Below are 20,903 nucleotides of genomic sequence, written 5' to 3'. Positions count from 1 at the left end.
CTAGTTCTTCCCAAAACTGGGCAATTAAATTTTCAAAGGAATAACTGAAAAGCATCCCTAATGTATCTTACTAATCCATACAGCGGTTTACCTATGGACTCTTCTTTGGCAATAACACCTGTTTTGTTAGTGGAGATTTCTTTTAAAGATTTATTTATTTATTTGAGAGAGAGAGAGAGCACAGCAGACTAGGGGAGGGGCAGAAGGAGAGGGAGCAGCAGACTCCACGTTGAGCAGGGAGCCCTACAAGGGGCTCAATGAGGGTCTTAATCCCAGGGTCCTGGGATCATGGCCTGAGCTGAAGGCAGACGCTTAACTGATTGAGCCACCCAGGCACCCTGGGATTTTTTTTTTTTAAACTAGGCTCCACACCCAATGTAGAAGTCAATGCAGAGGAGATCAAGAGTTGGACACTCAACCAACTGAACCACGCAGGTGCCATGGGAATTTTTTTTTTTTAGTTTGTGGTTTTTTTTTTGTTTTGTTTTTTTAGATTTTATTTATTTATTTGACAGAGAGAGAGTACAAGCAGGGGGGGAGCAGCAGAGGGAGAGGGAGAAGCAGGCTCCCCACTGAGCAGGGAGCCCAACATGGGGCTCAATCCCAGGACGGAACCCAGGATCATGACCGGAGCTGAAGGCAGACGCTTAACCCACTGAGTCACCCAGGCACATCCCCCCTTCCTTTTTTTTTTTTTAATTGAAGTTTTTTGTTTTTAAAGATTTTAGGAATTTTTTTTTAATTGGGAATTTAGCCCATAACCGTCTCCTATTAATCGTTAATACATTTGATGGTTCTTTGAGGTTTCTGGATTCCAACTTCTGTGTCTGTATCTACTTTACACAGCCTTTCTGACTCTTTCCCATCCCAACCTCGGTTCCACCTCCCCCATGCAGAGGAGTGACTAACATTTAGTGCTGTTACTCTGTGCCTGGAGCTGTACCGATGCTTTACACATGGTCTCTTCTTTAATTCTCCCAGTAATGCTACGAGATAATATAAATAGTGTTACTCCCATTTCACAGATGAGAAGTCCGAGACAGGATGCCTTGTGCCTCAGAGCTAGTGAGGATTTGAGCTCAAGTTCTAAATGCCACACTTTCTTAAAGCCCTATAGCTCTGCCCCTCATCGTGGACTACATGCTCTGCCTTCCCCCACCATGATCTCCCAGCCTGAATTCCTATAGCCTCGTGTTGGCCTGGTGTCAGCATCACTTACTACCCATCCCCGTGCCTCCCTCCTCACCTGGCCTGCTGGCTTGCAGATAGCAGTTGCTGAAGGAAGGTCTGATGGGGAAAGAGTTATTTTCTTTTTTGCAGCAGAGAGGGAGTGCTTTATTTACTAAGTTTGCATGCCAGGAATGTGAGCTCAGAAGGAGGCCTGTTTCCAGGATTCTTTTAAATGCCCCCTTTATAGTATCCTTGACATTATCGAATTGTCGGTGAGAGAAAATTCTATGTAAAAGTTAACTTCCATTGCATTTAGTGTTTTAATCCATCAGTACTGAAATGATTTGAGATTATTCTTTTTGATTTATGATGGTTGACTTTCATCTGTAGATGAGCACCTGCTATTAGCAATGGTTTCTACTAAGTAGAGTGAGGAGTAGAAAAACAAAGTATCTGTCCCTTGGAGCGCTTGGAGTTTATTTGGTAAAACGAAAGTGGAGACAGTGAATTCTGGCAAAAAAAAAAAAAAAAAAAAAAAAAAGGCAAAACAAAACAGAAAGGTGGTTGAATCGGGCTGTAAATGCTTAAGGAACTGACTGATAACTTTTCATGTGTGATGTTTTGATTAAGTAATAATGTGAAGCTTCAATCATTATCTTGAAGTTAAATTATTATACATGTCTTTACAGCAAGTTTATTTCTGACCGCGAGAGTAGAAGAAGTCTCACTAACAGCCATTTGGAAAAAAAGAAATGTGATGAATATGTAAGTGTCATTATACTAAAGGATGCTTGTTTGTTTTAATCACATAAAATGGGACAGATGTTTTTAATTCATGTAGCATAATACCAGAAGTATAGCTACGTATATTCCCCAGGGTATCCTATGTATCTTCTGCTGAAACCCATTTTAAAAAATAACTAGACCACTAAGGAAATATTTCTTGAATTTTATTGCCACACCGACTCCTAATAGCACTTTAAAGACTTTGGCATGATGAACTTTCCTGGGGACTGATTTGCTTATGTTTGTTTGTCTCTTTGTTTAGATTCCAGGAACAACCTCCTTGGGCATGTCTGTGTTTAACCTCAGCAACGCCATTATGGGCAGTGGGATTTTGGGACTCGCCTTTGCCCTGGCAAACACCGGAATCCTACTTTTTCTGTGAGTGTTGACATTGCTGTACTTACCGTGTTAAAACTGTATTTTCTGTATGTTTCTGCTCATCTATAGAAGAAATTGGAAATTTTTCTAAATAGTTTTACTCTTCATATTTTTACTAACTCGGTTAAGTTATGAGTACATACTTTTACATTGTTTATTGGAATGATTTTCCAAGTTGCACCTTATGTTTATGAGGAAGGGGAAAGAGAAAACCTTTTTAATCCACCAAAACACCAAAATGAGCCTTTATAAAAAGGATTTAAAAATTTCAAAACAAGATTTTTGGTATTTTTGGATTCTCTGTCACTTTAAATCTCAGCTAAAAGGTCAAAATATTTGGAGGTGTCTAATCCAACCACTCACCACTTTGGTATTTGGATTGCAATGGAACATGTACTATATCCAAAGGTAATCTCAAATTTGTTTGTAATAAATAGCCAAGAAGCACAGATGAGAAATTAGCATGTACTTTTCCTCTGAGAGTTAGTTAAAAGAAAATAGGCAATTTTGTTTTCAGATAACTTTTCCTCTCACTGTTAAATGGGACTTTCTGCAGATGTACAGAGGGCTTGTTTTCAGTTGGAACAACAAGCAAACAGATCATAGAGTTTATACCAGGAAAATTCTCACCAACCTGATTCCTCTCTCAAACCTGTAGGGAATATCAGCGGTGTTTTGCCTGAAGAGGCAAGGAGGAAATTCTCTTCTCCAGCCTTCTCCCCACCACAGACTCCACTCAATGTTCCTCATTGGCCTCACTCACTGGATCGTTGAGATGGGAGCATTATTTCCTTGGAAGCAGTGACCAGAATGGCTAGTACTCCTACAAATTGTGTATATTCCTTTAGACTTAGAAAATTGTTAAAAAAAAAAAAAAAGAAGAAGAAGAAAGAAAACTGTGATGAAAGTACACTGCTGCCCATTCCATTACCCAGGGATCAATGATGTCCATCCATGCTGGGCCATTTTGGTCAGTCGCACTAGGGATTAACATTCTTCCTCTTACGTGTAAATGCACTAGACAGGTCTTTCCAAGAAATAAAACTCTGTTTAGGACAGTGAATTCAAGACTTTTTTTCCTTATTGTCCACCCAACTCTGTAAACCCAACGGCAGCCTCTTCTTTCTATTGTGCTGGTGGATCATTTTGTGTGGTCTTTCTGTTTACGTATATCTTGAGCCAGGTGCCGGGTTTTAGGGTGAAAGGATGGCATTGGACAAAATATTTCTATGGTGACTTTTTTGGAATGCGTGGAACTCTGACCCTCTGAGGATACCACAGGGTCACTGCACTTGTGACTTTCAGAGCAGTAACTGGAGACACCGACTGGTAGTCCCAACTCCTCTTCTGAATGGCTCTGTAGTCTTAAGCAAGTTACTTAGCCACTCTGAGCTGCCGTTGCCTACTCTGTAAAATAAGTCAACTATACTAGAAAAATCTCAGAACTGTGCCAACCTCTGAAAACCGATGATTCTGTGACTATTTTCAGTTATTCTTAAGCTGGAAAAATGTTCGGTTCGGAAATGTGTTTTACACTGATGTATTTATGTTTATTATCACAGTATTAGTTAGTTCTATGTTAAGTAGTTGAAGAGTCAATTCTTTGATGATGGTAACCACAGTAACTCTTGTGGCTCTTACTTTGTACCAGGTACTATTCTAAGTCTTTATGCTGAATCCTTGCAAGTCTCTGAGATAGGTACTAGTGTTAGTTCCTGCCTTCACAGGTAAGGGAACTGAGGCAGAGGGAACAGACTTTTATTTTGAATTCTCTCTTTGTCACCATTCTGGGAACCCCCTTCTCTGGGAATCCCCTTCCCCTCTCTTCTCTCCTAGATCCCCTATTTCTCCCGTATTCCATTTCTTCCTTTTTCTGGATTGACTTCCTTGCTTTTGTTGCTGAGAGAGGATGAACAGAAATAACTTTTTCCAAGGGCTTCATGTCTGCAAAATGTTTTTATCTTACCTGCATCCTGGATTGGCAGTTTGGCTGGATAAAGAACTCTTTATTGGCAATAATTTTCCTTCAGAATTTTGAAGGTATTGCTTCATCGCTCTCTAGGTTCTTCTGTTGTGAAGTCCCATATCCTCCTGATTCCTGATTTCTTTTATAGAGCCAGGGTTTTGGGTTTTTGTTCTGTTTTGTTTCTGGAAATTTGTTGAATCTCTTTGTCCCGCATGTTCTTCAGTTTTATAGTGATGTGTCTTGACACGGCCCTAATCATCCACTGTGTCAGGCTGCCGATACCTCCTTTTCTTTTAAAAGGTAATAGTCTTCAGTTTGGGGATATTTTCATACACATTATTGTGTCAATGAATTCCTTCCTCTTTTTACCTTTTCTCTGTTTCTGGAACTGCTCCCCAGATTCTGGAACTTCTGGACTTGTCCTCCCAGTTTTATTCTTTATTTTCATTTCTATAATTTTTCACAGTAGTTTCTGGGACATGTCCTGAATTTCCCTCAGCTCCTTACTGAATCCTTTATTTCTGTTATCATTATTATTATTTTTTTTTTTACAGGAGCTTTTAAAAATTCTTGGAATGTTCCCTTCTTATATTATTTTGTTTTATGATTTCAGTGTTTTCACTAAGGATTCTAGTGATAGTTTTTCTCTGTTATGGGAAATTTCAAGCATAAAGTGGGAAGAAGAGTATAAAAGATTCCCATTTTCCCTTCATCCCATGGCCTTACTTGTTTAATCATCCCTCTCACCTGGATTGTCCGGAAGCAAGTCCCAGCTCTAATATCATTTCACCCATAAATATTTCAGTGTATTTCTCATTAAAATATAAGCGCTATTAAAACATAACCATAACATGTCACACTTAAAAAATTATCAACAGTTCCTTAATATCATCAAATATCCAAACAATATTTGAATTGCCTGTTTATCTCCTTTAACAAAACAACAACTGGATTTTCCAAATCAGTACTCAAATAAGGTCCATACAGTGCAGTTGGCTGACACGTGTTTTAATCTCTTTTAAGCTGTAGGTTCCCCCATTTCTCTCTTCTTTTCTCCTATGCCAATCTATGTGATGAAGAAACTGGGCCGTTTGTCCTATAGACTCTCCAACAGTCTGAACTCCACTTACTGGATCCCTCTGGCACAAGTTGATTTTTTGTTTGTTTGCTTTGAACTTGATCTTTCATTTTAGGATCTTTCCTGAAATGTCAGGTGGTCCTTCTTTGTCTGTTATATTCGAAAGTAAGGGATGGGGAAAACAAGGCCAATTTACGCCTGCCACACATGAGTGGGGCTTGTTGGGAATAGTTTCACTTAAGGTGTTGTCACCAGCCTTTTACTTGGGGAACCAGCAGTGTTGGTTACTCTTTGGCTGCTGGGATCACTCAGCATCTTCCAGTTACCTGCCAGGAGGGTCTCAGCATTGCTGCCATCTTTTTGGGAAGCTGGGGTCACAGTTTGGGGGTGGATATCTCAGTTGCATGTGTTCACCCAATCTCAGTTTTCCTGGCAGTACCTACACCCCCCAACCCAAGTTGTGCTGGGTCCCTCACCCAGAGACCCAAATTTTATAATTTACAGAGAATGTCTCTTCAGATATATGTCCTTTGCCAGATAGGAGAGGAGCAACCCCTCAGCTTCACAGAATAGGTGCCTGGTCTGGGGAACCTAGTTATTTCTTGAGGATCCCCTTTATTTTAGCTCATCCTTTCCACTGTTCCCTACTTGCAGTAATGCCACCGGGGCCTTTTGGGAATTCTGTGGTGAAAACTGGATGGGAGTCTTGGCTTTCTCCACTGCCAGTTGAAGGTTCAGCTTTGTCTTCTTTCCAGTTCTGAAATTTTGTGCTTATTGTCTCCTCTAGTTTTCTTAGGAGGGAGCAAGAGAAAGTTCTTATATTCAATCTGCCATTCTTAGAATTCAGTTGATTTTTAATTACAGTGATTCAGGGATAATTGATCTCTTGTCTCATGACTCTTCAGTTTCTGACTGAAGCAAAGAATTGGATAAACTCGACACAGTTGTAGGAACACTGCCCTGCATAAAACTCTTATGAATCATTTGGTTACTTGCAAGATGTGTGAATAGCAAGCACCGCACACCGAATCATCAGGTGAAAGCTTGTGAAGGTGGCTGTATAAAGACCCAAACTTATAGGCTCTTCACAAAATGCAGCGCTCTCTTACCTTAGAACAAGGACTCACTCTGTGTGTCATAAAACCAGCTGCTCCTACAGCTGCTCAAAGCCAAGAAGCAGTTGGCAGGATCAAGGTATTCCATCTGGTACAGGGCCCTGTTCCAGACTCATATTAGCCAACACGGAAAAAGAGTCCAAGCCTGTCCAAGCTTCTTTAGAAAAGCAGCTGGGAAGGCTCCTCCGAGTCTCCCTGAGGCTGGGTGCGGAGCTCGTCACAGGGGTCATCTGAAAACTTGCGGGAGTGAATTCTTTTTCTTGGATGAGTTTGGGGCTCATTTTTTTTGACCTAACCATAATGGCTGTCATCCCTGTTTAACACACATCTGATTCAGTTGGATTAAGTGAACTCTGCCCCATTGGAAGAATGCAGTTAGGTTTTGTGTTTTCCTGAATTCTGAAGCCCTGTATTCCAGCTGAGGAACAGGAAGTATGGGAATGGGGAATCTTCAGCTTACAATTGTTCTGACGGTATATGTTCTCTTTTGGGGGCAAAATGGGGCTGTACCCTGAGGCAGCAAGTTGAGGATATGCTGAGGCATAAGTATCTCAGGGTAAAATGCACCCATTGAACTCAGTTTTCCTAAGATTGGGGATCCAAGGAAAAGGCAGTGAATGCTGAAAACTCTTCCACTATAACTCTCTCTTCTATCACTCTTTTTTTTAACATAGCTCCTCTGTAACTCCTTCATGGCCAAAGTGGTATCAAAAGTAAATACTGGCAGGGTGCCTGGGTGGCTCAGTGGGTTAAGCATCTAACTCCTGATCTCAGCTTAGGTCACAATCTCAGGGTCATGAGATTGAACCTGGAACAGGGTTCCACAGGGGGTGTGAGCCTGCTTAAGAGTCTCCGTCCCCTTCTCCTTCTTCCCCTCCCCATCCCAAGGAAAGAAAAGAAAAGGAAAACAAAGTAAATCTTGGCATGGAAGAATGGTGGGGTTTGTTTTATTTTTTATCTCACTTTACCATCTCTCCCACCCTAGCCCAAAACAGGAAAGTTACATTTCTAAAGATATCTATTAAAAGCATAATTTTATAGAAAATGAATATCTTGGGACGCCTGGGTGGCTCAGTTGGTTAAGCAGCTGCCTTCGGCTCAGGTCATGATCCCAGCGTCCTGGGATCGAGTCCCACATCGGGCTCCTTGCTCCGCAGGGAGCCTGCTTCTCCCTCTGACTCTGCCTTCCACTCTGTCTGCCTGTGCTCGCTCTCGCTTGCTCTCTCTCTGACAAATAAATAAATAAAATCTTTAAAAAATATATAAAAAAAAAAAGAAAATGAATATCTTTAGAACATATCATTTCTTCATAGTAGTAAGTAAATGAGAGGTTTATTAAACTGTATAGATTTTATATTTTTTCATAACTTCCTGGCATTTTAGTATTATTATTTTAATAATGTAACCCTTAAGTGTAAAACTGTGAAAAAGGAGAATGTAATTGATGATACTTCTGAGACCTCGAAAGATATGATCATTTATTATAAACGCTGAGTTTATAAACCATCTGTTTGAAATGATAATTGTGAAACAATATAATTTCAAATTTTATTTTGGTTGATTACAAATCCAGAGGCTCTTTTTTTAAGTTTTTGTAATTTTTGAGTCCCATTTGCCATTTTCTATGTCACTTGGTTGTGAAGATAAAAATATAATATAGCTAAAGACACACTTTGAAAAGTGGCATGCAAGAAGACATTTATTAATTAGTGCCAACCCTATAGGACTGCTATGATTGTGTGTGTGTGTGTGTACATGTGACAGAGGGAGAATAGAGTATGTGTGTGAGAAAGTATGTGTGAGAGAGTGTGTGTGCATGAGAGAGAAAAATGAAGGGAGTACCAGTAATGCTTTGTACATACTAGCACTATATAGTACCTGTTTGTGGAATTATTAATTAGGTAGTCATAAATAATGGTTAACATCTATTGAACAGTAATTAGATATGCTATTTTATCTCATTTAATCTCCATCAACACTATGAAGTAAGTATTAGCTCCATTTCACAGATGAGGTAACTAAGGCTTAATAACAACTCACCAAGTTGGGGAGCCAAAGTTCCGTCCAGGCTTTTCTGACTCTAGAACCATAAAACACTATACTGTCTTTTTGTGATACCTTCATCAGAAACCAAATCTGCAATATTAATGTACATCATCAGAGAAATTCTATTCTTATCAATAGATACCAGCAAGTTAATATTTCAGTTTTAAAAATCATCTTGTATAATCTTCAATATTTCTGGATTATGTTACTACTGTTTCACCAAGAACCTTCACCCTTATTTTAATGGAAATAGTTTTGTAATATCAAGTGCACCACATTGTAGATCAGGGGTGGTCAGGTTCCTGGTAATAGCCCATAAAACACATGCTTAAAGTATATCATGAAACTAACATACCTTCTGAACTGCTTCATATGTGTCATATCTATCCCCAACTTGGCCTCGAGTGCTATTTAAGAACGTCCCTTGTCTTCGTGAGCCCTTGACCTTAATTCCTTCCAAATATTTAACTAAATGTTAAGAATTAAAAACCAAGTACTGATGAAGTCAGATAATACCAAGCCCATTATTAGCGAATTGGTTCAATACTCAGAGTAGTTCCATAAAATAGAATATTAGACAACTATATGAAAGAGGAAACCGAATTATATGTACTTGTATGGAAACATGTCACAAGAATATTATTGTTTGAAAAAGCCTGACCGTTAGGTGGAAGCGAGCAAGAGAGGAGAGTGTGTGTGTGCTTACGCCCCGCAGACTATTTCGGAGGGTGCACGAGTGAGCTGTTGACAAGGGTTGCTTCTGGAGAGTGGCACAGGGGCTGGGGCGGAGTGGGGGTGCAAAGCTTCCACTCTGTATTGTCTTCCTACCAGGTGTTTTTAGGGGAAGAAACTAATGAAAAGAAGCCTGTTTACTTAAGGAATTTAAAACCAATGCAATAAGGCTCCCCCCCCTTCTTACCTACAGAAAACTGAGGAAAAGCAGATTTTCAGTATTGATATTTAAGACCCATAGAGGGAGAATAAGCAGTTCATGCTGTGCCACCTACTCCACACTGTATTTTCAACCCCATCTGCCTTCAGAGAGCCTCCATTTCAGCCACACCACGTCCTTCTTTTCTGTAAAAGTCACCTGCACCATCCTTATTACTCTGGCCTTTCCCCTTCCTTATTCCCACGCACTTCCGTGCTTCTGAATCCTGACAGGCCTGTGAGGCCCCGTCAGATGCCACCTCCAGAACTGTTCCCTGATCCTCCTTTACCTTTCCGATTGAACTCTGAGCCCTACAAGGGCAGGATTAATGTCTAATTCTTCCTTGTTCAAATCACCTCCCGCCACCACTTCTAACGCCTCACTCCCCACCCCCCAACCCTGTCGGCCCCAACAAGATCTAGAACAGTTGCTTGCATATATGTGATTCTCAATAAAGTTTCATTGACATGAATGAATGAATACTTGAGAATAAGATTTTTCAAAACCAAAACAAGCCTTTAGGGCAAAACAATGGCCCTCATAATTGGTACAAACTTACTGAAGGGTAGATACCAGCTGAAAGGTTTAGCTCACCCTCAAATTTTCAGTGGGCTGTGGAGATGTAATGATAATCACCAGGTTAGCACAGGACTCGCCCCCAAGTGGTTACTTGGTTACTTTCCTGGGAATGCCTCTTTCATCTGAACATTCTAAATAGTTCAGAGCCTGTTAAATCCCGTAAGAGGTTAGTATTACATTGCTAAAAGGGCATTTGTTGTTAAATTGCTATTTGCAAAAAGGAACATAATTGTCATTTTCAGTGTACAGCAATTACCTTCAATTTGTGGTAAATTGTCTGCTTCAATTATAGGTGAATTCTGTCTCTCTTTTTCTTAATATTTACTTCTGTGGACCACTAAAAAGATGCAATATTGTATTACCTATAATTACAGTGTTTACAAACAAACCAGTAAATGGCCATGCCAGTAAGGGTCAATCTAGAATATAAAGATCTCTGTAAATCAAGATCAGACTAGCAGGGGACTTCTCTCTTTAAATTCAGTGTTTTACAGTTGAGCCTACATAAGGGACAGACAGAAATGGAATTAGACCATAGGTCCATCAACACATTGCCCTAAGTCCTGTTCTTATCTTGTAGGTATTTGATCATTATTAGCCTGTCACCAAAAAAAGGTGGGGGGGGGGGCTTCTCACGATATCAGGAGGTTTGTATTCTTAAATAACTGTCTCAGCATAGCTCTGAAGTCTCCTATCTTTTTTAGCAAATTCTACTAAATTGGAGTGAGACCGCAGTGTTCCTTCACAAATATGTACTCTGCATGATCCTGAATTGTCACTGCTTCGTTACTTCATATGTATTCCAAAAAGTTTGAATCACGCCCACCAAGATGATAATTTTGCTCTTAGCAGTAACAGAGATGGTCTGTGTGATATTTATCAACTTATTCCTCGTAAATGTTAAGTCATTTCTCTCTGTGCACTCCTTAGCAGGCAGTTCTTTGCCTGCTCCGCCGGAAAGACCAACTGGATCTTGTGATCTTAAAAACCAGGCAATTAAAGAGGAAGTCAATAGGGAAACCCTACTCTTCCGGTGATCTTAGGAGGAGGTCCATGAGTATAGTCCCAATCCTCTTCCCTCTTGTCAATCAGTTACTTGTTTTTAAAATTCTTTGCGTTATAGTCACTGTTCCTTAGAAATGATCTGAAGAGAAAACTGTTGCCCTTCAGCTGACAGCAAAAATCATTGGCATCAGATTCTCTTGTTTGGGAATAATAATACCGGAAGAGGAGAAATGGCACATTCAGCCTTGCCAACATTTGAGATACATGTAAAAAGGACAGTGGCAGTGCCATTGAACTCTATTGAAATTCGCTGGATTAAGAAGCTTTTCAGAAATCGGGAAATAGGAGAGTGGTTAGTGTTGTGCTAAAAATGAGTGCTTATTTTGTAAACGAAGAGGGTTGGCAAGCGTAGGAGATGAGTCCCACCCATTGTTTTTAAGAGTTGGGCAGTTATGCTTAGTTGGTGAGTCATCTAAGATGTGTCTGATAAGGGGTTCCAAGAAGGCAATTCTGTGGCCCCAGAGGTGCGCGGGTGTGTGTACTGCTCTCGTGCGCGAGAGCATGCACCCAGAGTTGGCTGAGTCCTCTGTAGCCTGAGTCGCATCCTGTCCCGGGGCCCCGGTGCTACCCAAGGACAACAGCATGGCCCCCATTTGGAGCACAGTGTTTTTCTCAGGTTGCGAGAGGCAACTTAACTCTGCTGTCTGAGGTTTTCCCAGTATTAAGACCTCCGTGATGCGTGAATCTTTCCTGGGTTGCAGTAAGCGAGGTGTGTATCAGCACAGTAGGTCCGGACAGCCCAGAAATTTGGATTTTCAAGGTCAGCTTGAACTTTCACTACTCACAGAGTGGTAGCTGGTTTAGTAGAGTGGAAGACTGCCCTTGTGTGGGCCAGTTAGCTGTGCTTTGTTCAATGGCTACAAGCTTCACTTCACATCGGGTCCGTGTTTCAACCATCTGCAACTACATTAGAGGTTTGCCAACTACAGCCTACTGACCAAAACCACCTGTAGCTTCTTTTTGTCTGGCTTGCTAGCTACGAATAGCTTTGTTTTTCTCTTTAGAGAGTTAAAAAAATTTTTTTTTATAAAGTATACGTGTGCCATGGGACCTACAACAACCCTATTTATCATCCTTATTTTATAGGTAAAGAAGCTAAGAGTCACAGAGGCTAAGGCACTTGCTAGGATGACACTGTGATTGGTGTGGGATGAGGGGAAGGAGGGCAACAGGCCCATGGTGTAGTCCTCTTAACTTTTCCATCGCTCCTTCAATGTGCATTGTTACCATGGAAACAGAGGAGGAAAGTATGAATGAAGCCACAGCTCTGTCGTTCCCCTTAGCGTGGAAGTCCAAAATACCCACCGAGAACAGCACACTTCTTTATTTAATGGTTACGTGGAATTTTTCTGTCACTCAGGAGTTACATCTTAAGAGTGTAATAAAGGGCGTCATTTTCAAAGGTAAGGATCTAGGTTTGAGGAAAAAGGAAGCCACTTATTCTTGTGGAGTGGAAGAAGAGGAAGGGGGACATGTCAAGAGTTATAAATGGAGCGCCCGCAGAACCCACAGACCTCTACCAACGACTCTAAGCAAAAACAGGAAGTGGTAGTGGCACATGGCTTTCTTTCTTACCAGTACAACTTCCTCTTTTAAACTCAACCCTCCTCCTAACTGTTTAACTTCATGAAGTATCAACTAAGTTGATAAAATTCTAGTTCTGTCTGCATACATCTTTTAAGTACTTCATTCTCTGTAGGATCATACTAGATCTTTCTTGATTTGGTCATCAGTGAGGCATATTTCTTTCATTAGAAATTAGACAAGACGAAATATCTAACCAGCAGTGAGGCTAGTTTAAGAGCAGCTTTGCACCAAGAAATGTAGATTTATCTACGAGGAAAGAAATGGAAGAAATTGTACGAATAATTGATCCCAGCCCGTTCCCAGCTCAGCATTTAAAAACCATTTCTTTCACTCTCTAATTTGTAAATATTACAAATAATTGCATGCCACCAGATCCTGGTATGCTGGTCCTCTGACCCTCAGAATGTTGAAATTTAATCACAGTGTAGTTACTAGGAAGTACACTTTGGGACTGAATAATTATATGTTTCTGCTCCTTTTTTTAAAGTATTTTGTGAGCTCCTTAAGTGAAATTGGGACTATATTAATGACCTTGGGGTTTAAACAAATGCAACTCTTCCCCTCCCACCCCAAAAGGAAGAATTGGAATAATACTACTATCATTTAAGAGGTTTTTTACATTTTTCATTTTAATACTATTATTGTAAGTGAGATAATCATTAAAGACCATTTTGAAAATACATAAAATAAATTAAGTATAAAGAAATCACCCCAGATCTCACTGTTAACAGCGGGCTCAGTTAGGCCTGTAATGTATTGCATTCTAAGTCGTCTGTCTTCTGCTTAGGTTTTACTTTTTACACTGTCATTCCTCCGTGGACATTTGACTTTGGCAGACAATATAGCATGGGTGGGTAACGACTTTGGAATCAGACTTTCAGGGCTCTAATGCTAGCTCTGCGACCTTAGACAAAATACTTAACCTCTCTTAACTTCAATTTCCTTATCTGTAAAATAGTAATAGTACTACTCATAAATGAAATATTTTAAAGTGCTTAGTGTGGGCCTGACGTACTGAAAATACCTTAAATTTATTGGTAGTGATTGTTTTATTAATTATATTGAATTCCTATTAAAGTTCTAGGAAATGGATTTGTATATTAAAGACAGGTTTGAATTTTCCAAAATATTTCAAATTTTCACATGGATGAGGAACTCAGAACACTTGGTCCCTCTCTTCTCACTTTCAGGCACATCCCCTTCCATTTGGGCTCATTAAATAGAGGATTCTTCCTCTGTGTTGCCTTTTTTTTTTTTTTTTCCACTTAGCCTCCCGCTAGCATGGCTTTCCTGGGCCAGGAACTGTGCTACACCATCTGCCTCTGCAGTCACCCTCCAGACATTCTACTTGTGACCACAGCACCCCCTCCCCATTTCCAGGCTCCTCCCTGGGGTACTCCCATGCCTGTCCTCCAATGTCACCAACAGCCTCAGAGAACCTCAGGGAGAAGTACACTTCCTTCCCTGTCCAGTGCAGATGTCATGGCCTTTCACTTGAAAACCCCTCTCTTTCCCACACCCTAAAATTCCCTTCCCCGCTAGCTTTCTGTCACACTAGCTGGAAACCCCCCGAATCTGAGCTTCTTAACTACACAGATGGGTAACTACATTCAGCATCTTTGCTTGGGTTCTCCATGCTGCCCAGCTCTCCCTTCATCCCCAGCTAGTGCTCTGCTCTCTGTAGCAGTGATTTTAGATCTTTACTTCCTTCATCTAGGTATTTCCCTTTGGAGGAGTTAGTTGACTGGGAGGAGATGGAGGGGCAGAGAGAGTTAGTGGAGATAAGAGATGAAGAAAAAAGTGGAGGGGGGGCACAGGAAGAAAGGTTGGAGAAAGGGAAAGGGTAGAAGAAAGTAAAAGAGAGGCCAGTAACAGAGGGGAAGGACTGGAGAAAGATGGTTGGCCAGAAGATACTACGTTTCCTACAGTTTGTCCAACTAGCTTGTACTGGGATTTTAAATTTCTTGTAAATATCCTCCCTCAACCAGATCATGTGTCTCTGAATTTTGGAGGGAGGGGCTGTAGATTGGTGGGAGATGATGGTAGATAAAAGCAAAACTAGTGAAAAAGATTACTTTTGCTCCAGTGCAGGGAGTTTTTATATGGATTATTCCAATCATGATGATGGTAAATGTTTTATACTTTTAACTGGGTTTAGAACAGGAAGAATTATATAGTGTAGTGAGCCTCAGATCCCTTTTGGAAGAGAAGAAACGTGGCTGGGGTGGGGGGAGGGATGTAGCATTGAAAATAATTTTGTTTATTTCTTGGGAGAAAGAGCAAGCAAGCATGAGTCAGGGGTGGGGCAGATGGAGAGGGAGAAGCAAAGCAGGCTCTGTGCTGAGCAGGGGAGCCCGATGAGGGGCTCCATCCCAGGACCCCAGGATCATGACCCGAGCTGAGGGCAGACACCTCACTGACTGAGCCACCCATGAGCCCCTAATTTTAAAATATATATATTGGTGGAGTAACTAATGCCCTAATATACCGAGGAAGTCAGGATCCCACAGGAATGGTCCAGGAAGTCAGGATCCCACAGGAATGGTCTGCATCCCATAGGAATGATAATGATTCAGCTGTAAATGCTTCACTTCACTGCATTCTCCCCTGGACAACCGTGGGGCTGTGTCATAGGTAGTCACACTGTGATGGTGGCATGGCACCCCAGCTGCAGACAGTGCGGCAGGCCACGTGGCACTAGTTCAACAGCTGTGAGAAACGGGAACACTGAGATCTGTTTGCCACAGGGCCAGAGCTGGCAGCTTTAAATCCCTGTTACTCCAAGAGTGGTCCCTGGACCAGCAGCATCTGAAATACTTGGGGACTTTTGAGAAGTGCAGACTCTCAGGTCTCACCCCACATCTACTGAATTAGAATCTTCAGTTTAACAAGATCCTAAGGAGAGTCGTATATACCCTTAAAGTTTGAGGGCAACTGCTTTAAACTTTGGACGGGGAGAGTCGTGCAGGGAAGGTTGGGAAGGGTTCCCTTATTTTTTAAGAGGAATGGGTCCTGGAGGAGTTGAAAGCACTCACCTGCATGGCAGCCTGGAACACCCCCATGTAAACACCCCCATGGAAGCTATTTCTGGGTCGGTAGTGGTGACTGCTGCTTCATCTTCGCCTCTTTCGAGGGCTCTGCTGCTGGGTGGGGAGCATGGTATACAATTTCTTGTTATTTAGCTAGGCTTTTAAAAGATGTGGTCGGGGATTGGTCTTTTTAAGGTATAATTTATATACAGTAAAATTCTTCATTTTAAAGGGTAGGATTTGATAAATTTACCCAAATGTAGTTGTGAAATCACATAGAATATGTCAATTGTTGGAACACTGGGGTGGCTCAGTGGGTTAAGTGTATGACTCTGGATCTCAGCTCAGGTCTTAATCTCACTGTTGTGAGTTCAAGCCCCACATAGAGCTCCACACTGGGCATGGAGCCTACTTAAAAAAAAGAAAGGAAGAGCATTTCAATTGCCTTGAATATGTGTTCTATTGTCACAGTTTTCCATTTGATTAACATATAGCACTTTAAGAAATGAGATTTATTATAATGTTATCCATATAATGTCTGGGTAAGTTATGGGAGAGCAAAGAATTACAGTCTTATCACTGTGATTCTAAACAATAACAAGTAAATGTCTTTAAAATAGATGTTTAGAGGTTATTGTTTAAGGTAGGAGCCAAAATTTTCTTGCACCAAATACACTAAATATATCTAGGACCCCTGTCAGAAATATTTAAGAAATCACAGAGAGCAGGAGTATCGCCAGAGGACTAGAAATGGGCAGATTTCATACCAGCTTTCCCAGATCTACTTGGTAAAAAGTAGATCTCAAGCAGTATTTAAGGGTGAATTATTAAATAACTTTTATGTACAAATACCATAGAAAATATTGCTCCCTGGAGGTCAATAGGGTTTTCCTATATAGTTGTGCTAAACTACTTTATCTTTTGAGATAATAGTGAACTAGTTGGTCACAGGATTGTCTTAAGCAGAATGTATCTTGATTTTAGCAAGACATTTGGCATAATCCCATATGACTTACAAATGAGATACTAATATTCTGTAAGTTCATTCTTAGCTAAGAGTCTGCTGTGTGCTTTGTTTGGTATTGTATGTAAATAGGCAAATAAGATGGGCCATGACTCCGAATGATGTGTTACGCCCTGTCCTACAGTCTAATTAGTAATGGAGGTACATAATAAAGCAATGAAATAAAAAGATTGCTTTGGCTGCTGGTTGGAGGATGGATCAGAGAGGGCAAGAAATGAGAGACAGAGAGCACTATAGTTGCCCAGAAATTAGAGGTGATGGTGCCTGGGATCAGGAGTAGTGACAGTGGAGATGGCGGGGGGTGGGGGGAGGCATTTGGATTTAGGAACTATTTTTGAGAGAGAAGTGAAAGGGCATTTGCCAATGATTAGATGTTAGGGATGAGAGAGTAGATAAAAGATCAAGGGTGACTTCCGGTTTTCTGGCTGGAGCAGTTGATTGGACAGTGGGCCATTTTCTAGATTGGGTTCTTGTTCTACTCAAAGTTAGAAGCAGTGACTTGGATGAAGGCAAATTCAAGATAGGAAGCTTGATGAGGTAGCTGATACATAAGTAAAAAAGGTCAACAATTTTAAAAGATATCACGAGACTGGAAAGACAAGATATAATGGAAAGTGTAGAATCCTTTCAAAAAAAGTATACACATGGGGCACCTGGGTGGCTCAGTGGGTTAAGCCTCTGCCTTCGGCTCAGGTCATGATCTCAGGGTCCTGGGATTGAGCCCCGCATTGGGCTCTCTGCTTGGCGGGGAACCGGCTTCCCCCTCTCTGTCTGCCTGCTTCTCTGCCTACTTGTGATCTCTCTCTGTTTATTTATTTATAAATAAATAAAAATAAATAAAAATCTTAAAAAATAAATAAAAATCTTTTAAAAAAGTATACACAGGATGGAACTAGGAAGAGTAACCTAATAGGCGTTTCTAACAGAAGCTCAATAAGAATCAAAAGTGTGGCTTGGCTGCCGTAAAAATGAACATCAAAATAGGTTGCCTACTATGATGTCCATCTCAAGTTAGTAATCTTAATATGCTTTGTGCTATTTGGACCCAAACTGATGTGACAGCATTGTGCTTTTCTTGGCACACAGCCATGACAAAGGATGGTTGAGGAACTGGACCATGACTGAGATGTAAAGAGCCTGAACGCCCCCATCACAGGATGACAGCTGGAAGAATTGGAGAAGTGTAGGTCAAAGGGCACAATCTGAAAAAGAGCACCATCAGATGGACTGTTTGGCAGAAGAGGGTTTTGATTTTACGTAGATTCAAGTAGGTCCAAAGGGTGAATTGGCAGCGGTAGTTTCAGCTCAGCCTAAGTTCCTGTACATGGTGCTTCACAGAAGCAGGATAGGATGGGTGGCGTATGGGTCCCCTGTGACACACTTTGCAGACCTGGATGCCTGTGTGTGGGATGGAGCAGAGAGGCTGCCTGTGCTGGGTGGAAAACTGGACAGGGCAGTGTCTAAAGACCCCTCCCTGGTCCTGGAGTCTCGAATTGTTTCCTAACAGTCTCCTTCCCCGTAGGGGCCATAGACTCTCTGAGGATGTCCCCACACCACCTCTTGCCTAGTGTAGCTGACAGTGTGAGGGTTCTTGGAAGTCCCTGATCACACTCTTCACACTCCTGCCACTGCTTACCCAGTGCCTATGTCCACCTACAAGTTCTGGATCCCCTTCTCTTCAAGGCTGAACCTAAGTCTGAAATACCAACACCTTGACATTGACAGCTCAGTTCCTATCGCCGAGATTTAGTTGCCCCCCAAACACCTTTTTCAGCAAGCGGCTTTTGCCGTAACCATATTAGAGCTTGTCGTCAGTGATCAGAAGTGTGAAGGCAAACATGACATCTGGATGAGATGCAGAAAGGAATCGCTCGTTTTCCTCTTAGCACAGGAATATCGGTGTATATTTCTCTGCCAGCAAACCACAATTAAATGTACAAAGATCTCATCGGACAAATGGAGGTACAATCACACTCAAGACAGGAGAAATGTTCAAATAACTCATTACATTCTCTCAAGTCATTCCTCCTGCTTTCATTCTGATGTTGTATTTTGTGTCTTTGACACCCCCGGATCCCCTTAGTCTAGCATCATTATAGCCAATTAGACAACTTAGAGTTTCTTTCTAAGAATCTAAACAAGGAGGTGCACTTCTCTACATTTTAATTCCATTAATACTACTAGATTTCTTTTATAGCCCAAAGTGGTCTTAAAATTTTATGTACAGATTTTGCCTTTTATGACCCGCTAGAAAAAAAGCATTTTGTTTTATATTTTTGGTTTTTGAAGGGAAGTTGTAGATTTTGGGAGGGATGGAGAAGACCATCTTCAGAGATGGGGCGGTTAAATGCAGAGGCTGTCAGAATGTCACTCCAGGTCCTTCTGTCTGGGGTGCAGTGTTATGTCTTTTAAACACGGAAGCAGGAGGGTTGTTTTCAACAGTGGGAGGATCTCACTCTGCTGTTGGTAAGTGTGGGGGAGAACATAGATGCACCCCCTGCTAATCTCTTCCTTGACCAAGACTTTTCTCCTGGAAAGAGAAAAAGAGGTGATAGGAGTTCATGAAGAAATCCTTGACTTCTTGCCAAGGGCCACAGGCCAGCTTGAGCATCACCTACAATGAGATTTGACCCAGTAGAATATGTTGGGAGGCAATTGTATGTAAGACCCATGTGGTCCCAGGGGCTGCTAGCTGAGGGAAGGAATGTTTCCTTATAATGTTTCTTTGGCTAATAAGTAACCAGTTCTCCTAGCCTTTGGTTAATCATTAGGTAGACATTAGTAATTGTCCCTCCTGCCAGGCACGTAATCCCTGCAAGGTCATACTCTCTAGTCATTAGCCTGGGGCCTGGTGGCAGGATCCCCCTCCTCCCCACATCAGTCCCAGGGGAATAGACTCAACAGGGCATGTGGTCATTTGAGAACAGCAGCAACTTGCATCTCTCCTATCCCCTACTGGAAACCCATGCTAGGCTGCGTCACACCCAAGTCCTCTATGCTTTATCGCATGCGCACATGGAAGTCACCCGTTTGTCTCATTGTCCCTAAAAATGTGAGTGAACTCTGAGCAGAATTTGAAGCTTGCTTCTTCAGAATAAACATTGTGTATCTCTTACAAGGTGAAAGAAAAATCATACCACAGTTGGGTCCTGTATCTTCCTCTCTGGCAGAACATACCAAATGGGGCTCCATTATGTATCTCAGAACTATGAGCTGGGTATGGGACTGCCTGCTCTCACTTTCTCCTGCCCCTCAGCCAGAAGAGGTAATAAGGGACTTACCTTCGGAATCACCCTCCCCCTCAAGAATCTTAGCTAAGTCAATATATGTCTGAATGCACTTCCTTATCATCACCTTTTCACCTAAATTCCCCTTTTTATTGGCTGGTCAGTTTGGTCTTCACCCAGAGTGTTAGGTTTTCTGTTCTTTCTCCCCATGTTTGTTTTACCTCTGCTGAGCTCTGTCCCTCTTTTATGTTTTATGACCAATCTCTGGCATTCTGTCTGCTCTGTGGTTGGCCATTCTGTTCTCCCCCATTGATCTCCTTATGGTCGCATTGCCTATAGGGAACTATAGGGGAAGCAAAACACCATAAGACACGAGACAGCCACAGAGTTGCCTTTCTGCCTGGGGTAAGGGAAGGCACATAAAGGGGTGACATCTGAGCTGAGCCCAAGGACGGGGGTCCAGTGGGTGTGCGGGAGGGGGTTGGGGTTGGGAAGAGAGATCCCACACAGAGAGAATCCCATGATGAGCCAAGTGCCTCTCAATGGCCCTTGCCAGAAAAATCCCTGCCTTATTTACTCAAATGTGGAATCAACTGCACTTATATACTGTTCTAGGGATAGATCTCCTAGATCAGGGAGTGAGTGGTTTCATTTGGGGGGATGGGAACTTTTTTCTTTTTTAGCGAATAGGCTTTATTTTCAATTACCAAGTCTGTTTTAACCAAATGATTTGGAAATAATCTATGTGATCTCCCATGTCATTTTAGCTGTGCTTTTTCTTGGGGTGGGTTTGATAATGAGCCAGATGTACCAAAACAAAAACACGAGTTCGTCGTTCAAAAATGTCCTCTCGTTTTCCTAATCAAAATTTTCCCATCGGTTAGAAGAAATGCTTGGTCTTTAAGAGGAACTAGGTGCAAAA

The 20,903-nt window shown here is 41.6% G+C and overlaps 1 protein-coding gene across 2 annotated transcripts in view; it reads left to right on the top strand.

Annotated features, from left to right (window-relative positions):
• The window catches only part of SLC38A1 (solute carrier family 38 member 1), a 70,096-nt gene that overhangs the window by 29,044 nt on the left and 20,149 nt on the right, over positions 1-20,903 (top strand). For both annotated transcript variants that reach the window (XM_082742311.1, XM_082742312.1), the window contains 2 exons: positions 1,860-1,935; positions 2,219-2,334. In XM_082742311.1, the coding sequence (XP_082598437.1) occupies positions 1,860-1,935; positions 2,219-2,334 (192 nt within the window). The remainder of the gene's footprint in view (positions 1-1,859; positions 1,936-2,218; positions 2,335-20,903) is intronic.

Source organism: Mustela nivalis (genome assembly GCF_964662115.1).
Source record: "Mustela nivalis genome assembly, chromosome: 7".
Classification (NCBI taxonomy): Eukaryota; Metazoa; Chordata; class Mammalia; order Carnivora; family Mustelidae; genus Mustela; species Mustela nivalis.
Note: the sequence above shows the minus strand (reverse complement) of the source record. Positions and strands in the feature narration are given on the sequence as shown.